This window comes from Dermacentor variabilis, chromosome 4, assembly GCF_050947875.1.
Source record: "Dermacentor variabilis isolate Ectoservices chromosome 4, ASM5094787v1, whole genome shotgun sequence".
Lineage (NCBI taxonomy): Eukaryota > Metazoa > Arthropoda > Arachnida > Ixodida > Ixodidae > Dermacentor > Dermacentor variabilis.
In genome coordinates this window covers 206,167,893-206,188,517 of record NC_134571.1, presented here as the reverse complement: position 1 = coordinate 206,188,517, position 20,625 = coordinate 206,167,893, and the positions used below count along the sequence as shown (strand labels likewise).

The window sequence follows — 20,625 nt, the reverse complement described above, 5'->3', positions numbered from 1 at the left end:
TCAGTCATGCCGGATTATAGCTTTCTTGCGACTTACAGCAATGTACCTTGGAAATAACATCACAGGTGTTTCTGTGGGGAGCAGTAGGAACTGTAGTAGAGGCCGGGCCACATATATTCAAAATGTAGAAGTCAGAGCGCTTTAGCAACCTCGTTTGAACGCAAGTTGCTGAAAGGCCGTCGGTGATGCTCGATGCCCTTGCAACCGCTAGAGTATGTCGCGCTACACTACCACCTCTTGCGCTTACCTAACCTAACGTTAACCTAAGCAATTGTGGCCGAGACGAAACGACAATAATCCTCCCGGCTTAATCGCTTTGAAAATGCACCGTGCCACCCTAGCCCCTTTTATGCTAACCTAACCTAATGTGGCCGAGACACAAAGACAAAAATGCGCACGGCATCACTGCTTTGAGAATACACCACGCCACCCTAATGCCTTCTATGCTAACGTAGCCTAACTTAAGGTAACCTAAACCTAGCCTAACGTAAGCGAGATGCAAAGCCAATAATCTTCACAGCGTGACATCAAGCCGTGGCATTAGACCGCGGTTGCTGAGGTACTGTGTGTTTATTTCACTCTAAGGGGCCACAGACAGCAGCATACGAAAAGCCTGCCAAGAGCGAAGATGCTGCACCAGGAGCCTCTACTACGGCCCCTACTGCTCCCCCAAAAAAATCAGAGATGTTTTTTTAGTTAGAGCACCGTAAGAGACAAGAAAGGTTTAATCTGGCATGACTGACTCAGGATCAGCACTACAGGCACGGGAAAGTCTGTCCGACATACCTTCAGACACAGCAATCGCGAAATGGGGCATCCATGCCCACTGCCTCACCGTGCAGGCCGCCAGCGTCTGACTGCAAACTCAACCACGCTCTGCTATGCCGGCATGCCTAGGGGACAAACGCATACAACACTAAGAAACACGTACGCTAAGAAACCTCCTCCGTAGTGCCTAGGCCGAGTCACATATTCAAGGAGCAAAAACCCCCAGATTTTCTCTCTCATGCCCGCTCTTACTCGCACCTGCGCACAAACGGCTGGTGATCTCTCAAATGAACGTCTTGTGGTGCGACCGGGACATAGCAGACAAAAGGATGAGTGCTGATGGCACCCTTCTTTTCGTATTTTTATTATGTACTTCTGTGACTTTCTTTTTCTTTTCTTTTCCTTTTACACTAACCTGTGGGTGGTTGCATTTACTGTTACTTAGGTTCAGCTAGAGCCTGCTGGTAGAGCCAATGTCGAAGTGCATTGCGTTTTGAGTTTCGAGCGCACAAAGCAACATGCAGGCCACTACGCGATTGTACGCGGAGTAACGGCGGTAACCGGTGTAACTAATGGTGCAAAATTTTGTTGAACAAACTGCTAGCCACTTACCTATTGCATCCTTATACAGCTCAATGACAATACATCATTAAATTGGCACATTGCCAGTGCCAAATGTGGTCTGCAACGCACGCAAAATGTGGCGCTCGCCTTCTAGTTTTTGTACAGACGACTAGCCCCGATACCACCTGAGACCACCTGGGAACATGGCAGTCGTGGCTGCTTTCTGCCATATAAATAGTTCTGGTGTCTGCGTTGAATGAAACAGTTTGCAATGTCTGCGATAGGGAATGTCCTCCCATGCTTGAGAGTCGCGTCAGCCCTCCCTTGTGTAGGAGTCTCTGTGAGGTCTCCTAACGTTTATTGTTATCTTTTCTTGATATCCTTGCAATGGGGATCAGAAGAAATGAGACCTAGTTTTTTAGTTTCTCATGTTGCTGGCTGATGCATTGTACAGGTTAAGGCGCAGCAACTCGCACACCATGGATGTTTCGGACAGCTTCCAGCGGGGAGGACTGCGAGCAACTGCTGGACCACGGCTGGGTTGGACTCCGGTCACCGTGCACAACAACCACTGCTTGTGAGTGTGACTTCTCCCTTATATTGGCCTCGAGCTCCACCACTGGAAAAGCTGGCGCCACCGTCGGCGTGACGTGCTAGGAGGGATCACCTGGACATAGCGGCTGCGTCGGCTGCTTCGGGCGCGCCGAAGCGAGCTGAAAACGACTTTAAATTCCCTCGTACGCTGCGGTCCTCATTTAGTGGCGCAATTTTCCCGCTTCGAGTGTCTCCGTTGCAACGCTTCAAAGCACTACAATAGGTAGTGGCTGCCTTTGAAGAGCGCACAACATATATGGTAGGCTACTGCTCGGTTCCGCAGGGCCGGACGCACGTAACGGAGGCCGGTGTCAGCCTTATTCACACGTAGCCGCAGGACAAGAAGCTGCGTGAAGATTGGCTCGCGAAACATAAAACCGGCAAACAGTCATCGGCTACAACTCGGGTATGCAGTAAGCACAGACGCGAGGAAGATTTCTGCTACGGCGCCCGGTCTGCGATGTTCTGAAAACGCGCACTGAGACGCTCGCCCGAGTCCGCTGCCTGACTAATGTCATGACGGTTTGGTCTATGAACTTGTCGATGCTATAGATACTCGCAAGTTCAGTGGAGTGGAAAGGCAGCGGTAAGAAGCACATTTAAAAAAAGCATGGCATATGGTCATGTTTGTGTTATGAATTAATGCACTGGATTACAAAAAAGGAGCAGCGGGAAATTGCACGCTGAGAACACCGATAAACATACAGTGCGACCCAACTCGAAAAATAATATTGAAAGGTCAAAGAATTTAGAAGAAAAAAAAGATTGAATCGTGGCGACGGGACATCACAGGTGTCGAAGTCTCTACAATGAAATTATTTTTGAACAGCTCTAATAGCGCCCACGCAACAATGGTTGCTTGTATACTGTCAAATGCTCATATTCTGCGGCCTAAAGCTCATGGCACGGTGCGAAAACGCGCGTGCAGAGAAAGTGAAACAGTGCGCGGACAAGCGTGCAGACGCGCAGTTGGTCGCTGCGAATCTGCGCGATCGCTGCATTGAGGCTTCGTTCTATTACGCTCCATTTAGTTATACAAACACTATAAGAACATATTTCACATAGTAGTTTGCTCTCAGCGTTTACCTACCTTTCATGCAAGAAACCGGTTCGGGAGACTCCATTGCGGCGACCGCGTGTAGTGGCGTTCACTGTACGTATTCAGTAAGGAGATAGCGTCTGTAAACGATTGTGTGCTTTCAGTTTGCCCAAGATTATTGTTTAGACAGTAAGAAACTTCTCTCGTTTCGAAAGTACTTTTAGAAATGTCCGGGAGAGCTTACGCGTGGTGTTTTCAGTGAGCGCTGACAGCAAAACCTATGAGGAGCGCGCCGCATGATCCCTCATACTACGCCAGCGAGGCGCTACCGATAGATGGCGACTCCGTAACTCCTCACCGCCAATAGAGCTTGATCTTGCTTTTTAGAAGGGAAGGGGCTTGATTCTGTTTGATTTGTCAGCTGAAACTGCCCAGAACTATCTGAGCTCATTACTGATGCTCATTGACTGAAAAGCAGTGCCTCAGGCAGTCCGAGATGACAAATTGAAGATACGTCCTGAGGTACTTGCTGCTCTGCAGTTGTGGGGCCATTGCTCTTCACAGGCAGTCAGGTTCATGCTCAGTACAAAAGAAAGAGAACATAGGTACAGTGTATCTGCACTCTTAATCTCTCTATTTCAAGTGTGTCAGCTAGCTAGAAATACGATGCTCAGTAATTGCTCAAAGAGAATGAAGTAGTTGAAATTTCTTATTGGCCGAGGATGGATGTGGATGTGGTGACTCCAACTGCACATACACATTTACTCGCTCCAGGCAAAATGGGGTGGTCTGGGGGTATTCCTATTGAGAAACTTCCAGAAGGCTTAGCAGAGAGGGCTTAGCAGTCTGTGTTACTCCCCACAATAGTCTGGTTGTCACTAGTGGCTAGGCACCCATGTCGTGGAGCTACCTCCTCACGCTAGCCCACTAGTTGCGCATTGTTGTTGACTAGAGTATAGCACATGCTTGGAATACCATGTGCAGCTCACATTGGTGATTGTCATGGCACAAGTTCTTGTTCGGTACACCATGCACACTCCTGTGTGCAAGTGTAAGGAATTCTATGAACTTGATGTGCGTGAAAGCCTGCTTCCTCATGAAATGTATAGGCGCCATAGTGTTGTGCCTTTCGAATAAGGCCTGGTGGATTGGGCAAATTGAATACACTAATGAGTAACTGTTGCATTTTTGGCTTTAGACTGAGGCTGCTGTGGCTTTGCTTTTTTTTTTTCCTGAAATGGACTGGCAACTAATTTTTAAGGACCCAGTTTTTTTATGGTGCAATGAAAAGCTCATCCTCAAAAGTGTTTATGCCTGCAGCGGTGACTTCCAAAAGCGTGTGGCAATTTTTTAAGCAGTTTTTTGATCAGACAAACCTAAAAAATAGAAGTCCTGATGCCAGCAACCCTGAAAAGTGATGGCGATGCTGATAGCCTGCGTCGCAAGCTGGGAAAACAAAACAATGGCCGGCTTGCACGGGAGCAAGTGCAAGTTTCGTTAACCATCTGCGTTTTGTCCCTCTTAAAGCCACTTCTGAAAATAAAAAGCTGCTGCAGTCAATTGCTGCATCTGTGGCTGCTGCAAATCCTAGTCCTAGCGGCAGTGTGGTGCCTGCTTTTGGCCAAGGGTGCAAGTTTTCACAGCACCACTAAGGTCTCCGAGATCGGGCTACAGCATGCTCAGCCCTATTCCGGAAGCCATGGAGCCACTTTTCTACTCGTATAACAAGGTCACTTTTTACTTTTTAATTTACTTTTTACTCTTATATATATCACATGCTTGCTACAGTCTACATGATAGGCCATCCGATTTGTTGTCATGCTTATGTCGGGTGCAGTGGCATAGCCAGAAATTTCGTTCGGGGGGAGCTCACGTTGCAGCTTGGCCTCCTCCTTAACCCTTTCAGGGTAGATTTTTTTCGTCCTATGCGACCACCCAGGGTCAATTTTTTTTATTGCATATTACAATTCTTAGGGACTTTGAAAAGAAAGTTACCACAGATTTTCTAGGGTGACCGTAAAGTGAGAAAAAAATATTTTGCATTGGTATATATGTACTCTTCATTCATGAATAACAACAATAAAAAGAGAAATAAACTTATAAGAATTAAAAATTTGATGCATTTCTATAAACATAGTTCATGACCTTGAAAATGCACACACGAGAATATTTCGCAAGACTCAAATGTTCCTGCTCTTACACTAATATGTACATCCATAGCATATTCGAACTGCGTAAGTGCGCGCACTCAAGAAAACTGTGCGGTTGTGTGCCCGTCAAAAAAGCACATGCGACAAGCTTCCACTAATCTTCATCTTATCGCCAACCAGAGGCAATTAGTTTTCGCGAGTGTCAAAAAAGAAGGAAGCAGCGGAAATGAATGCATGGCGGCATCCTTCCCATGCGCACCCCAGTGAGCACTAAACGAGCGAGAAACAAGCGGTCGCCCTTTGAGCGATTAGTAATGAGATAGCCATCAGTTTTGCAAGCGCAAGAACCGAAACCGCATGCAGAACGAAACCCGAACCAGGTTTCGTTCCGAAAAAAATTCCGTGTATTCCCACATAGTGGCAGCACATGACAGAAAAGAAAAAGTTAGGAAATTGGCGCGCTTTTTAAATGTACAGACGGCGCCGTAAATATACAGCATCGACCATTTTTGGTCTTGTTCGCGGTGCTGTACATTTATGTCATTGACTCTCAAAGGGTTAAAAGGAAGCTTTAGCTCAGGTGCTCCTATCTAAATACATGTAGAAGGTGAATTCGTTTTTCTCAGCAACCACTGCACCAAATTTGACGAGGTTTGTTGCATTTAAAAGAAAAACTTAAATTCTACTGACTTCTGGTTTCGAATTTCTCGTTCAGGTTGTCCATTCTTTATTAAAAATTGGCAAAAATCGAAAATTTTCAGAAAACGAAACTTCCACATTTTAAGCTCTGTAACTCAAGAATGAAAAATAATATCACATTTCTGTGAGTCGCATCTAGTAGTACATATACAGCGGACAAAATTGATATGTTACAAATGAATCTCAAAAAATTTAGTATTATCGAAATACGGCTTTTTCAGAACCCTTGTATACCACGTAACCAATTCACGTAAGATACAACTTGACATACCAAATTTGTCCACTTTGACTCTTATATAGATGCCGTTTGAAAAACTGCACTATCGGTTCTTGATGCAGAGCTATTAGTTTGTAAACGTTGCCTTTCTATTTTTATCTCACTTTCGAATTTTTCAGAATATTTTAAACAACATTCAGGCCCTAAATCAAAATTCCGCTTCCAACAGATACTAGAATCTAACTTTCTCTCTAAAGTGCAACACATTTCATTAAAAGTGATCCAGGGGTTATCTCAGAAAAGCGTTTCTGCGTTTTACATGTATTTCAATAGGCTGCGTCAGAGTTGGGCCCGAGCTAAAGCTTCCTCTTAAACAATTTGTTGAGGGATCAAATACATGAATAATAACTGCATTGCCATTGCCAAAGATGCTGTGAACGAATTCTTGAATGCTGCGCAGTGTCAAAACAAGTAATATGTGTATTTTTCATAAAAAGATATACTCGTATGTGCCAAAAATTGTGCCCAGAACTGATATCAATGCTTCCATGTTTTTGTCTATTTAATAAGTAAAGAAAATGTCACATGATCTTTAGAACTGTATCAGTTCGAAACCAGCAAAGCAGTGCATTCCACTGATATGAAAAATGTAAAGGCCATGAAATTAACAAGTTGAGGACAAATATCTTAATGAAACTTTGTCATTCAAGAACCTTGTTTACATTTTTAAACATATGCAACGACCAGTGAAAAATCTCAATGACGCTGTCATTTATTCCAGTGTATTTTGCAGGAGCAGCTGTCACCGGTCGTGCATCGTGACTAATTGCACCGAAATTATTGTCCCAATGGGAGAGCACGTATATAAAGCTGTTTTGTAATATATAAGACGGCGAGTCAAATGAAAGTGAGCCAATGCGAATATATGACAAACGGGGTACTTTATTTAAAAGTAGTCTCCATGAGCATTTAGACATTTGTCCCATTGACTAACGAGTCGGGTGATTCCCGTCTCATAAAACTCCTTGGGTTGCGGCTTCAAAAAATCTGCAACTGACGCTTTCATGTCATCGTCCGACACGAATCTGTTTCCCTTGAGCTGCTTTTTCATTTGTCCCAAAATGTGGAAGTCGCAAGGCGACAGGTCTCAGCTGTATGGCAGATGTTGCAGCATTTCCCACTTGAACTTTGCTCTTTTGTATTAACCACATCAGCAATGTGGGGACGAGCATTGTCAGGGAACAATTAAAAATGAAATTATGGGGTTTTACGTGCCAAAACCACTTTCTGATTATGAGGCACGCCGTAGTCGAGGCCTCCGGAAATTTCGACCACCTGGGGTCCTTTAATGTGCACCTAAATCTAAGTACACGAGTGTTTTCGCATTTTGCCCCCATCGAAATGCGGCTGCCGTGGCCGGGATTCGATTCCGCGACCTCGTTCTCAGCAGCCCAACACCAAAGCCAGGTCATGGAACAAGATAACCCCATTTGTCAATTTTCCATGTTGCTTGTTCTTGATTGCGACACGCAGCCGATCCAGCGTTTTACAATATCGGAAACTATTGATAGTCTCTCTGGCTTTAGCGAATTCTATCAGTAATGGCCCCTGATGATAGAAAAAAAAGCCAACAACACCTTTCTAGCGGAAATGACGGCCTTTGCTTTCTTTGGGGGTGGTGAATTCGAATGTTTCCACTGTAAGCTTTGCTGTCGTGTTTCAGGCTCGTAGCAGTGGCATCATTGTTCGTTCTTGACCACAATTGCAGGCAAGAAGTCGTCACCCCCATTGTGATACCTGATCAGATGAGTCAAGGCAGCGCAGAACCTTCTTCTGGCGGTGGTTCAAAATCTTGGGCATCCATTGCGCACACAAGAGCCGATAACCGAGATGTTCATGAATTATGGTGTGAACCAAACCACGACTGATGTTCACATGCTCTGCCAGTTCATCGATGCTTATCCTCCGTTCTTGTCTCATCAGCTCATCAACCTTTGCAATTTTGTTGGGGGTGAAGTCGAGAGTATGACGGAAGCCCGTCTGGTCGGGATGATGCATACTTAAAAGGAAGAGGTCTAGGCACCGACCAATATGGTTAAAAAAAATGGTTATTTATGTTTCGGCTCCCCCACAGGAGCCTTGTTCACAATCTTGAACAAGGCTCCCATGGGGGAGCCGAAACGTAAATAACTATTTTAAACCAGTTTGATCGGTGTCCAGACCTCTTCCGTTTTGTTGGGGTGATTTCATGATGGCTTTGGCTCGATCTTAGATCGTCTTTGCAACATTCACGTCCTTCTTTCAACCGTTTGCTCCAACGCTTCACAGTGGCCAATGAAATGGAATGTTCAACATACACGGCAGCCATACGGCGACTAACTTCTTTTTCAGAAACACCTTCACCGGTCAAAAACCTCATAACAACCCGGTGCCCAATTTCTGAAGCGTCTATTACGTCACGCAACCATGTTCAACCTAAAGCCCCTTAAACTTTGTAAAGCAGTGCCACGCTTTGAAGAATGCCGCTTCCTCCTCGCGCACTCTGGCCGAGGCAGCTGCCGCGTCGCTATTGGCCTAATAGCATCATGTGGACCCTCGCGCCTCGCTTCAGCGCCATTTTTGCTCGAGAAGCGTCTACAGAGGGGCGAGGAGGGCATGTTGGCACCGTTGCTACGCTCAAGCAGTGTAGGTGGCGCCACGGTAGAGGAGGGTCGATGCGCCACGGTCGATGCCAAGCAAGCCTTTTTTCACTATGACCTGCCATACATTTTACTTACTAATCCAAGAAAATTCTGGCAGGTGAAAAACCCCAAAAAAGCACGTATCAATAATCTTACTAACGAGCTCGGTGAATCGTCGACAGATTTAACCTGCGCTAATATGTTCAACAACGCATTTTCTTCAGTCTTCACTAATTAAGTGGACACACTTCCTCCCCCACCAACCACAAATATACAATGCAACATGTCAACCATCGCATTGACAGTACGCTGGCTCTTATCTGTGATAGAAAATATTAAGTTGTCTTCATTATCTAGCATCGATGACATCAACTCTAAACTACTAAAAAACACGAAACGCATTTCTGCAGAGTTTCTCTATTTATTATTTTCACAGTCGTTTTCCACAGGCTCCATGCGAGATGAGTGGAAGATGGGGAAGGTTACTCCAGTCTACAAATCGGGCAACAAAAATTCTCCCCTAAATTACCGCCCCATCTCATTGACAACTGTTCCCTGCAAGATCATGGAGCACGTAATCTACTCTCATATTATGAACTTTCTAGATGCTAACGACTTCTTTCATCCTTCACAGCATGGGTTCCGCAGGGGCTGTTCTTGCGAGACCCAGCTTGCACTATTTCTTCACGACGTTCATGCTAATCTTAACCGTAACATAAAACAGACGCCATATTTTGGATTATGCAAAAGCGTTTGACAAAATAGCTCATCAATGCCTATTACTAAAACTTTCTCATTTGAATTTGCATCCTGATATCCTAAAATGGCTTGAGCAATTTTTAACTAACTGCTCACAGTATGTCTCATTTAATAACCACGCTTCAAACATTACACTCGTCACATCAAGCGTACCGCAGGGGTCTGTCCTTGGCCCCCTTTTCTTAATTTACATTAACGACTTACCCTTGCATGCGTCCTGCCATATCCGTATGTTTGCCGATGACTGCGTTATTTACCACACAGTCAATACCATCACTGACCAAATAACTCAATCTGACCTTAACCGCGTACAAGAATGGTGTGATGTTTGGCTGATGACACTCAACTCTAATAAATACAAACTTGTCTCATTTACCCGTCGTCATCATCCTCTTCACTTTTCTTATTGGATTGGTGACGTCACCATGCAATCAGTGGAATCCTACAAATACCTAGGTATCACCTTGACTAATGATCTAACCTGGAATGCGCATGTTACTAATGTTATTTCATCAGCTAACAAAACATTGGGATTTCTAAGACGTCACCTTTGCCTCGCTCCATTGAATGTAAAACTGTTAGCCTATAGATATTGGTAAGAACGAAACTCGAATACGCATCTGCCATCTGGGATCCGCATCAAGCATATCTCGCCAATGCCCTCGAGGCAGTTCAAAATCGCGCCACCAGGTATATTCATTTCACATACTCTTACAATGTCAGCATATCATCTTTAAAAAAAGAATCTTCCTTATCGCCTCTATCCCTTCGTCGCCGCATTGCCACCCTTTCCCTCTTCCACGGGTTCTACTATTTGACGCTTAATCGACCACCATACATTGTTCCTCCAACGCGCCGGTCACGACGCATTGGCCATCCCCAGCAGGTAGCACAACTACATTCATGCACAAATACATTTTCAGCCTCATCTTTCTACCGAGCATCTAAAGACTGGAATTGCCTTCCTCATCAAATCGCTGCCATCACCTGCTCTTCACAATTTGTTCAAGATGTAACAACTTTTTATCTACAGAATTAAATGCATTGTAACACTTGTTTGTACATCTTGTATTCCCACCTCTTATGTAATACCCCTACTACGGGGTCTTTAAGGAAATGAAATGAAATGAGGGAGTGTGAAAAAGAAGAGAAACGAGGAGTGAAGGCAGAGGCGGAGAGTGTCGCTACTTTGCGAAGTTTAAGGAGCTTTACGTTCAACCCAGTGTGTGAGAGCATTAAACAACCTTTATCCTCACACCTGCATGTCACTTTTGTAAATGGGAGATGCCTGTGTGCTACGGGCATGCCTCGCAGATAATGAACCAAACCATTATTGCACGGGGTGGGTAGGCTCACTTTCATTTGATTCGCCCTCATTCATTAGAAATGCAAAGATACAATGGAATATACAAATTCTTGATAAAGGGAAGAAAAGTGTCACTGGAAAGAAAGTTCACTGCACGTATGCACAAAACTTTGCAACAAGATATTTAAATATACGTATAAGTCTCCAATAAATCTACCTATCTAAGAAAAAGTCACTGTTCATAATGCGTCAAACAAGGACTTGCACTCCGTAGATTCTGCAGCCTCCGCGTGATTCTACGGCGAGCCTGTTCGCCATAAAAACGCCCTTGAAACTTTGTGCTCAGATGGGGCTGCTTGCATTATGTGACTCCCAGTGCATGGGGGTTGCCGTGAAATCCAGCCTGAATTCGCAATGTTCGTGGTGAAATGTCTTTTCAAGCATGAAAAAGACATTCTAGACAAATCCAGAATGGTTTTCGGCGCCGGGGGTTGCTTTGGTCGACGGTGCCCCCTGGCTAAACCCCTGGTGGTGCCGAAAGTAATTTTTCACAACTTGTTCTGAAGAATTAGAAATGTGAATTCTTGTTTAATGAGGAAAGCAGTGTTCATTTCAGTCAATACAAGAGACAATCTTTTGCACCAAGGGGGCTACTTGTTCATGTTCTGAATGGTTGCCTGTCCCTCGAACACTGGTGAGCATTCAGCTGCTTGTGCTGGTCTCAGTGATACTGAGTAATGGTTCTCGGTCTGTGTAATGTTCTTTGATTGCATCTTGGCAAATGTGGATTGATTGATTGATTGATTGATTGATTGATTGAAATAATTGATTTCGTTTAAGCAATCTAAAGCAACACGAGTGCTTTGAAAGATGCCATAGCAGAGGGCTTCAGACTGGTTTTGACAAGCTGTTGTTTTGTAATGTGCATTGAAACCTACTTATATATATATGACTGTTTTTGCATTTTGTTCCCATCGAAATGACAGACACTCCGGTCAAGATTGAACTTGCAGCCTTGCTTTTAATGGCAGAACATCATAGCCAGTGAGCCATTGCAGAAATTGAGAGATGTGTCTGCAGCCGTCAAAGAGCTTACCAGATATTAACATCAGGTCATGTTTTGAGTTGCGAAGTGTAACCTTGCATTGATGCCACCAACCAATCCTTGCTGGTGACTGCTGTCAACTGCCGCAGCACGGACAAGCCCGTGAACGAGTGGGGCCCCGATATGATAGCCCAGTGGCTGGAACGGCTGGGCCTTGCTGTGTATGGGGACAGCAGCAAGCCCTTCCTGCGTGATGGCAGCCGTCTTCTCAAGGTCACTGCCTCTGAACTTGACAAAGTAAGTGTCCCTCCCACTGTGCACAGGGAGCAAGCTCTCATGTACTCACAAACAGTTTTCAGCGGCAAGGAAGCAATGAAATGGGGTTAAGGCTAAAAGAAAAGTCAACACTTTGCGGAATGTGCTTCTGCACATGTGTTATTGCGCCAAGTAGTCCAGCAGAACTTTACAATGCTCTTTCTCAGTGCACATACTGAAGCAATGTAGCTTGGTACATGCGATGGCTTCGAATTTGCCCTTACGTGAAAGGGAAAAGTGGAACAATTTTTGCATTAAACATCTCTCAGTTCTATATGCATAGGAATTCGCTTGCTAAAACTGCATGTCAGAAAAACATGTATTATATAATTGCTTATATCTTCGTAATTCTACTACCCACGCACCTTACTTTGGTATGCTTGTGTAGAGGAAGGAAGTCGTTACTCAATCATGAATGGGTCATTTGCACAGATGGCGCCATTGTTGCACCACACATGATGCAATCGGAGCTAAATTTAGCCTCACTCCGTGCTCAGAGAGGTATAGCTTGGCAGTACATTTGTCGATCCAAATGGGTGGGGTCATGTTTGAGAGAGCTCACTCAGCCAAAGTAGGTCATCATCATCATCATCATCATCAGCCTGGTTACGCCCACTGCAGGGCAAAGGCCTCTCCCATACTTCTCCAACAACCCCGGTCATGTACTAATTGTGGCCATGCCGTCCCTGCAAACTTCTTAATCTCATCCGCCCACCTAACTTTCTGCCGCCCCCTGCTACGCTTCCCTTCCCTTGGGATCCAGTCCGTAACCCTTAATGACCATCGGTTATCTTCCCTCCTCATTACATGTCCTGCCCATGCCCATTTCTTTTTCTTGATTTCAACTAAGATGTCATTAACTCGCGTTTGTTCCCTCACCCAATCTGCTCTTTTCTTATCCCTTAACGTTACACCTATCATTCTTCTTTCCATAGCTCGTTGTGTCGTCCTCAATTTGAGTAGAACCCTTTTCGTAAGCCTCCAGGTTTCTGCCCCATAGGTGAGTACTGGTAAGACACAGCTATTATATACTTTTCTCTTGAGGGATAATGGCAACCTGCTGTTCATGATTTGGGAATGCCTGCCAAACGCACTCCAGCCCATTCTTATTCTTCTGATTATTTCCGTCTCATGATCCGGATCCGCCGTCACTACCTGCCCTAAGTAGATGTATTCCCTTACGACTTCCAGTGCCTCGCTGCCTATTGTAAATTGCTGTTCTCTCCCGAGACTGTTAAGCATTACTTTAGTTTTCTGCATATTAATTTTTAGACCCACTCTTCTGCTTTGCCTCTCCAGGTCAGTGAGCATGCATTGCAATTGATCCCCTGAGTTACTAAGCAAGGCAATATCATCAGCGAATCGCAAGTTACTAAGGTATTCTCCATTAACTTTTATCCCCAATTCTTCCCAATCCAGGTCTCTGAATACCTCCTGTAAACACGCTGTGAATAGCATTGGAGATATCGTATCTCCCTGCCTGACGCCTTTCTTTATTGAGATTTTGTTGCTTGCTTTATGGAGGACTACGATGGCTGTGGAGCCGCTATAGATATCTTCCAGTATTTTTACATACGGCTCATCTACACCCTGATTTCGTAATGCCTCCATGACTGCTGAAGTTTCGACTGAATCAAACGCTTTCTCGTAATCAATGAAAGCTATATATAAGGGTTGGTTATATTCTGCACATTTCTCTATCACTTCATTGATAGTGTGAATATGGTCTATTGTTGAGTAGCCTTTACGGAATCCTGCCTGGTCCTTTGGTTGACAGAAGTCTAAGGTGTTCCTGATTCTATTTGCAATTACCTTAGTAAATACTTTGTAGGCAACGGACAGTAAGCTGATCGATCTATAATTTTTCAAGTCTTTGGCGTCCCCTTTCTTATGGATTAGGATTATGTTAGCGTTCTTCCAAGATTCCGGTACGCTCGAGGTCATGAGGCATTGCGTATACAGGGTGGCCAGTTTCTCTAGAACAATCTGTCCACCATCCCTCAACAAATCTGTTGTTACCTGATCCTCCCCAGCTGCCTTCCCCCTTTGCATATCTCCCAAGGCTTTCTTTACTTCTTCTGGCGTTACCTTTGGGATTTCGAATTCCTCTGGACTAATTTCTCTTCCATTATCGTTGAGGGTGCCACTGGTACTGTATAAATCTCTATAGAAATCCTCAGCCACTTGAACTATCTCATCCATATTAGTAATGATATTGCCGGCTTTGTCTCTTAACGCAGACATCTGATTCTTGCCAATTCCTAGTTTCTTCTTCACTGTTTTTAGGCTTCCTCCGTTCCTGAGAGCATGTTTAATTCTATCCATATTATACTTCCTTATGTTAGCTGTCTTACGCTTGTTGATTAACTTCTAAAGTTCTGCCAGTTCTATTCTAGCAGTAGGGTTAGATGCTTTCATACATTGGCGTTTCTTGATCAGATCTTTCGTCTCCTGCGATAGTTTGCTAGTATGCTGCCTAACGGAGTTACCACCGACTTCCATTGCACACTTCTTAATGATGCCCACAAGATTGTCGTTCATTGCTTCAACACTAAGGTCCTCTTCCGGAGTTAAAGCCGAATACCTGTTCTGTAGCTTGATCTGGAATTCCTCTATTTTCCCTCTTACCGCTAACTCATTAATCGGCTTCTTATGTACCAGTTTCTTCCGTTCCATCCTCAGGTCTAGGCTAATTCGAGTTCTTACCATCCTGTGGTGACTGCAGCGCACCTTGCCGAGCACGTCCACATCTTGTATGATGCAAGGGTTAGCGCAGAGTATGAGGTCTATTGCATTTCTAGTCTCGCCGTTCGGGCTCCTCCAGGTCCACTTTCGGCTGTCCCGCTTGCGGAAGAAGGTATTCATTATCCTCATATTATTCTGTTCCCCAAACTCTACTAATAACTCTCCCTTGCTATTCCTAATGCCTATGCCATATTCCCCCACTGCCTTGTCTCCAGCCTGCTTCTTGCCTACCTTGGCATTAAAGTCGCCCATTAGTATAGTGTATTTAGTTTTCACTCTACCCATCACCGATTCCACGTCTTCATAGAAGCTTTTGACTTCCTGGTCATCATGACTGGATGTAGGGGCGTTAGCACAGGACGGTAGCACAGGACGTGCCCGCTTTTTAGCACTGTATAGGCTTCTTTCGGCCTCCTAACTTCACTGAGCCCTATTATATCCCATTTACTGCCCTCTAATTCCTCCAATAGCACTGCTAGACTCGCCTCACTAGATAACGTTCTAGCGTTAAACATTGCCAGGTTCATATTCCAATGGCGGCCTGTCCGGAGCCAGTGATTCTTAGCACCCTCTGCTGCGTCGCAGGTCTGACAGCCGCCATGGTCAGTTGCTTCGCAGCTGCTGGGGACTGAGGGCCGGGGTTTGATTGCTGTATTCATATAGGAGGTTGTGGCCAAGTACTGCACCAGGGTGGCCAATCCTGCTCTGGTGAGGGAGTGCGTTACCGGTTCTGGTCACCGGGATCAGGCCACACTCCAGGCCTGTTTGTGCAATTTTATCAACACGCGGATTTTTTTTTTATCCGGTGGAAAATTGCAGGCACCGGGATTCAAACCACGGACCTCTTGCACGCGAGGCGGGTGTTCTACCTCTACGCCACCGCTGCAGACTAGTTGCAGACTGCAGACCACTGCAGATCATTAATATGAATTAAAAACAGTAGTGGTCCTAAGATGGATCCTTGAGGGATGCCAATGTTAGTGGTCTGTTGTCTGGAATAGACATTAGACAAAGATACAACCTGAACTCTGTTTGATAAGAAACTTTCTAATAGTGAGAGCACAGGATCACGAACACCGATAGCCTCAAGCTTAGCAAAAAAGGATACTATTGCTTATGCAGTCGAATGCCTTGCTAGGTCGATGAAAGCTGAACCTGCAAATAGACAGTCGTCAATTATTTTTTTTAATTGGTCATTTAGATGTATGAGTGCCAAATCTACGGAGTATCCATTACGAAAGCCAAATTGGCATGAAGAGAGAATATTAAATTTAGTGAGAGATTTGGTTAGACGCAATTCAATTAATTTCTCCAGAACTTTGCCAAAAAAATGTAAAATACAAATAGAGTGGTAGTTATGTACTAATGTGCTATCACCTTTTTTTAGAACTGAAATGACTTTACCGCGCTTAAGCTTGTTAGGAAACACACCAGTCTTGAATATAGAATTAGTAATATAAGACAAGATATCAGAAATTAGGTGGGCAATCACTTTAATGGTAGCAGGTAGAACTTCATCTATTCCCGCACTGGTGGGTTTTAGGTGACAGAACGTTATATATTTCTTCTGGTGTTGCGGGGAAAAGAAAAAATGAGTGAGGGAGACGATTTAGTTGGAGGAGTTACTTGGGAAGGAGAGGGTGTGTCATTATGAAAAAAAATAGGAGCTGAAGGCTTTGGGTATTTGGATAGGGGAATTATACTCTGAATTATTGTATATAATTTTTTATGCCTGTTCTGGTCCAGAATTCCTGTTTAGAAAGGAGTTGACAATGTTCCATTTCAATTTGGTGTTATTGCCTGCTTGTAAGAATTTTTGTATAAGATATAATCGTTTTGTCGCTTTTAACTGGTTGTTTATTGAGTTGCGTAACTTTTTATATCGGGCAATTAATTTGGTAATAAAAGGCTGGTTTTTAGTTTCTTTGTACTGGTTATCGCGTTTGGGCAAAGCTGCTAATAACTTTTTAGACATCCATGGATTGTGAGAGAATGCAATGGTTTTTTGACATTTCCTTTTACAAGTGAGCTTATGAATATGTGATATAATTACAGTAAAAAATTTAGAAAAAGCTTTCTGAGGATCTTCTTTGATTTCAGACCTATATCTATATTAGCCTATATTAGGTCTATATTAGCAATGGCAGTTATGAAGCTCTCTTTGTCGAGAACGTATGTAGAGTGTGGAAGAGGGCAAGGACTCGAGTTATATTTAAAACGTAGAAGCAATTGGTAATGGTGAGTTATGTCAGTATCAAGAACTTTCACCTCTGGTGAAGTTAGTAAGTTAGAGAGGGCGTGATCAATTAGCGTCCCTGTGCCATTAGGAACCTGTCATGTAGGAACATCAATTAGGCATTCATATCCGTAGCTTTGTAGTAGACTGGCGTAAGATAAACTGTTGGGGATGTGTCATTGAGTAGGTTAATGTCAGTGTCACCCATTATAATAACATATTTATTTTCTAGTGAAGCGGTATGTAAAGTATGATCAAGATTATTAAAAAAGTCGCCAACTGATAACGAAGGGGAACGGTAGATGCAACCAAATATGAAATCTCTGTGATCAATAGAGGGAGAATAACGAACTTTTTCAATCCAGACAGATTCGCAATTAGTGATGGGTAAGTGTAGATCATGTCGTCTGCAATAAGTAAGATCAGGAGAGATATATATCGCCACACCACCATGACTGCTAGTTAATCTGTTACAGTATTCTGAATTGTAGTTGAGGAAGCAATAACGATATTTTTCATCGTCTGATAACCAAGTTTCAGTCAAGGCAATTATTGAGAATGAGCTAGAAAATGATAAAAGGAAATGATCAATCTCATCAAAGTGTTTGCGAAGACTTCTAGCGTTGAAATGAATGACAGAATGAAATCCACTTATGAAAGAGTTAGCTTGATTAGGTTCCAGGAAAGAGACCATTATTAAATAAGCGGTGAGACAATGAACACCGGTTACTCTGCTATTAGTCTATTCTAGTCAAGTCGGAATCATCACGGATGCACAAAACTCTACTGTTAGTAGTCTTGTTAGCGTTGATTTGACAGTTGTCAGTCCAAAGAAAAATCCACTTCTTTTCTTTCTTCAGTCTTAGGGCTTTGGAAAACAGAGCCTTGTTACATGGGGTAAAATGATTGTTAACAAATATAGGTGTGTTAGAAATGCTTAAGAAACCTAGATCACTGACACAAAGCTTGGCCTTATGTGCTTTACTCATGAAGCCAGATTTCTTAGTTCGAGAGAAGAAACATGCAATGGTGCTTTTTTTTATCACTAGACCGTGTAGGCACGCGATGAACAATGTCAAGATCATTAGGCGATATGGGACATTCAGCATTCTTCCCTAGCATTTCCATAATCACGATGCAGTCCTCCCCTTGGGAACAGGGAATGCCGTTGATTTCAACATTGCTGAGGTGCAAGTATTGTTCAAGTTCTTCGACCTTACGAGTGAGCGAGTTGTTTTGAGTTTTTAGTTCTTTATTCTCCTTTACCAATGAGGCATTTTGGCCACATAACTCCTCGACAAGTTGATTCAAGTGTTGTGCACGTGGTTGAAGGGACTCAACTTCATTTTTTAATTCCACAACATCAATGCTGAAATCTTTCATTTTTAGCAAGAACCTGCCGAACACCTTATCAGAGGTGTCTTTAGCTAAACTGTCAATTTTAGCCTCTAGACCCTCGATTTTTTTTAGAGTTCAGCATTAGTTGGCATGGTATAACAATGCCTTGCCTTGACGAGTATCAGCCAGAGGAATTCCTTAATGCTTTCTCCCATACCAGAGCCAAGGCACCGTGCCATGTTCATGTGACGGACTTCTTTTTTTATTGCCTTCTCTTCGCTGCACTTTGCAATCCCAGTGATGGTTCAACGCATTCTGCATTGGCTAATTGACCAAAGTCACATTTTGTAATCAATGTTGCGGGCATTTGGTGGGGTGCGCACTCACCTTTGTTGTAGCATTGTTGCTGTTCTGGGACATCAGACTTGTATGTTTCTGATGCAGTGTATGTTCTGATGCAGACTGTAAGTAAGGGCACATGGGCTGCCATTTGAATTTCCGGCTGTTGTCACGAGTCATATTGGATATGGGCATAATACCTCGCACAATTTTCAATGCATGATCCATGCACTATGCTTGCCTGTTTGCAATGCGCAAACCTGGTAAGGGGACTTTATGAAACTTGCATTAACAGTATTGCCAGATTTCTCTCAAGATTGTAGATTAGTATACTAGATAGTTAACAAAATAGTATACATGAAGCGCGTTTACATGAATGCGACAGAGTCGCATCGCATCGCATTTCTAGCGCATCACATTTATGTAAACAGCAGTAATGCGCTAGGAAGGCGCATCGCATTAATGCGCCAGGCGAGGGTAGATTTACGGGCGCGAGTTGACTCTCGCGGAGCGTGTAAACGCAGGATCGTTGCATTAGGAATTATGGGAAGGAATTAGCCACCAATATGGCGGCGGTCCCGGCTGCCCGCTTCAAATTGAATTTGGCATTGCTTTTGTAAAATGCACTTCGTTCGCAGCAAATGATTGTGTAAACGGCTTCCGCTTAGTCTCAAGCCGCTTCGACGACAGAGTATTATGGATAACCTTGTGGTGTTTTCGAGATCACTTCTTGTTTCGAACGAGTCGAAGCCTAACGAAAGAAACATTCGAGATGTCAGCGCTACCTATCGCTAGAGTCAGGAAATAGCCGCAACGATGGCATATAGCCTCTGAGATCCTAAGATCTCGCTGGCCAACTAGAGCTGTAAAGAATGTGCGCTGCTTCGCGTACGCTACACTATAGCGTATAGCGTACGCTATAAGTTGCGTACGTTAAACTAAAACTGTCTATTACTCGGCACTCAACCACCAAGGTGCACTCGGCCCACTACCGGAAACCAGTTACACCGGAAGTCGGCTGCACTTTCCTTATGTGACACCACGTGGCGCTACGTTCTCGCAAGAGTTAATGCACCACATGTAAATAGTGTCGCATTGCCTTTCCCAAATGCGCTTGGAAATGCGATGCGCCATTCATCTAAATGGGGCTATGGTAGGCAATATATCTTCGGGAGATATGACGCTGTGCTTGTGTGCAGGAGCTGGGCATGCGGCACCCCCTGCACCGCAAGAAGCTCCTGCTTGCAGTGGACTGCCTGCGGCCGGAAGCCAGTGAGCTGAGCCGGGCAGCGGCCGCGCTCGATGCAGCCTGGGTACTGCGCTGGCTCGACGACGTGGGCCTGCCCCAGTACAAGGACGCCTTTGCCGAGGCACTCGTTGACGGAGCCGTGCTGAACGCCCTCACCGTGGTGCGTCCCTCTCCGCACTCGGCTTACGAAACGCCGAGTGAACCTTCCAATTAATGCTAGTTGCTGCCACGCCAAAGATGCGTAGAGAATGAAAGCGATCTGTTTGGCACTCTACTTCGTGAGGAGCAGACAATGGCTGGTCATTGCCGTAATGCAGGACGTCATGAGTGATTTGTAGGATTTTAAGCATTCCTGACCTGCTGGACGCGTTGCAGGAGGACTTGCTGCGGCTAAAGGTGACCAACCATTTCCACCACCTGAGCATGAAGCGGGGCATCCAGGTGCTACGGCTCAACCGCTTCGACCCCTCCTGTCTCAAGCGACGTTCGCTGCCCAACGAGGTGGGTGTCCGCTTCACCGCACCACCTCTTACCAATGGGTGGTGTTCAAGATAAGGAGGACGCTTCCTTACTCATTCTCT

At 44.4% G+C, this 20,625-nt stretch overlaps 1 protein-coding gene across 5 annotated transcripts in view; it reads left to right on the top strand.

Moving 5' to 3' along the window:
- The window catches only part of Liprin-beta (liprin-beta 1), a 148,843-nt gene that overhangs the window by 92,744 nt on the left and 35,474 nt on the right, over positions 1–20,625 (top strand). For all 5 annotated transcript variants that reach the window (XM_075690852.1, XM_075690851.1, XM_075690850.1 and 2 more), the window contains 4 exons: positions 1,787–1,909; positions 11,972–12,119; positions 19,995–20,204; positions 20,420–20,545. In XM_075690852.1, coding sequence (XP_075546967.1) covers positions 1,787–1,909; positions 11,972–12,119; positions 19,995–20,204; positions 20,420–20,545 — 607 coding nt within the window. The remainder of the gene's footprint in view (positions 1–1,786; positions 1,910–11,971; positions 12,120–19,994; positions 20,205–20,419; positions 20,546–20,625) is intronic.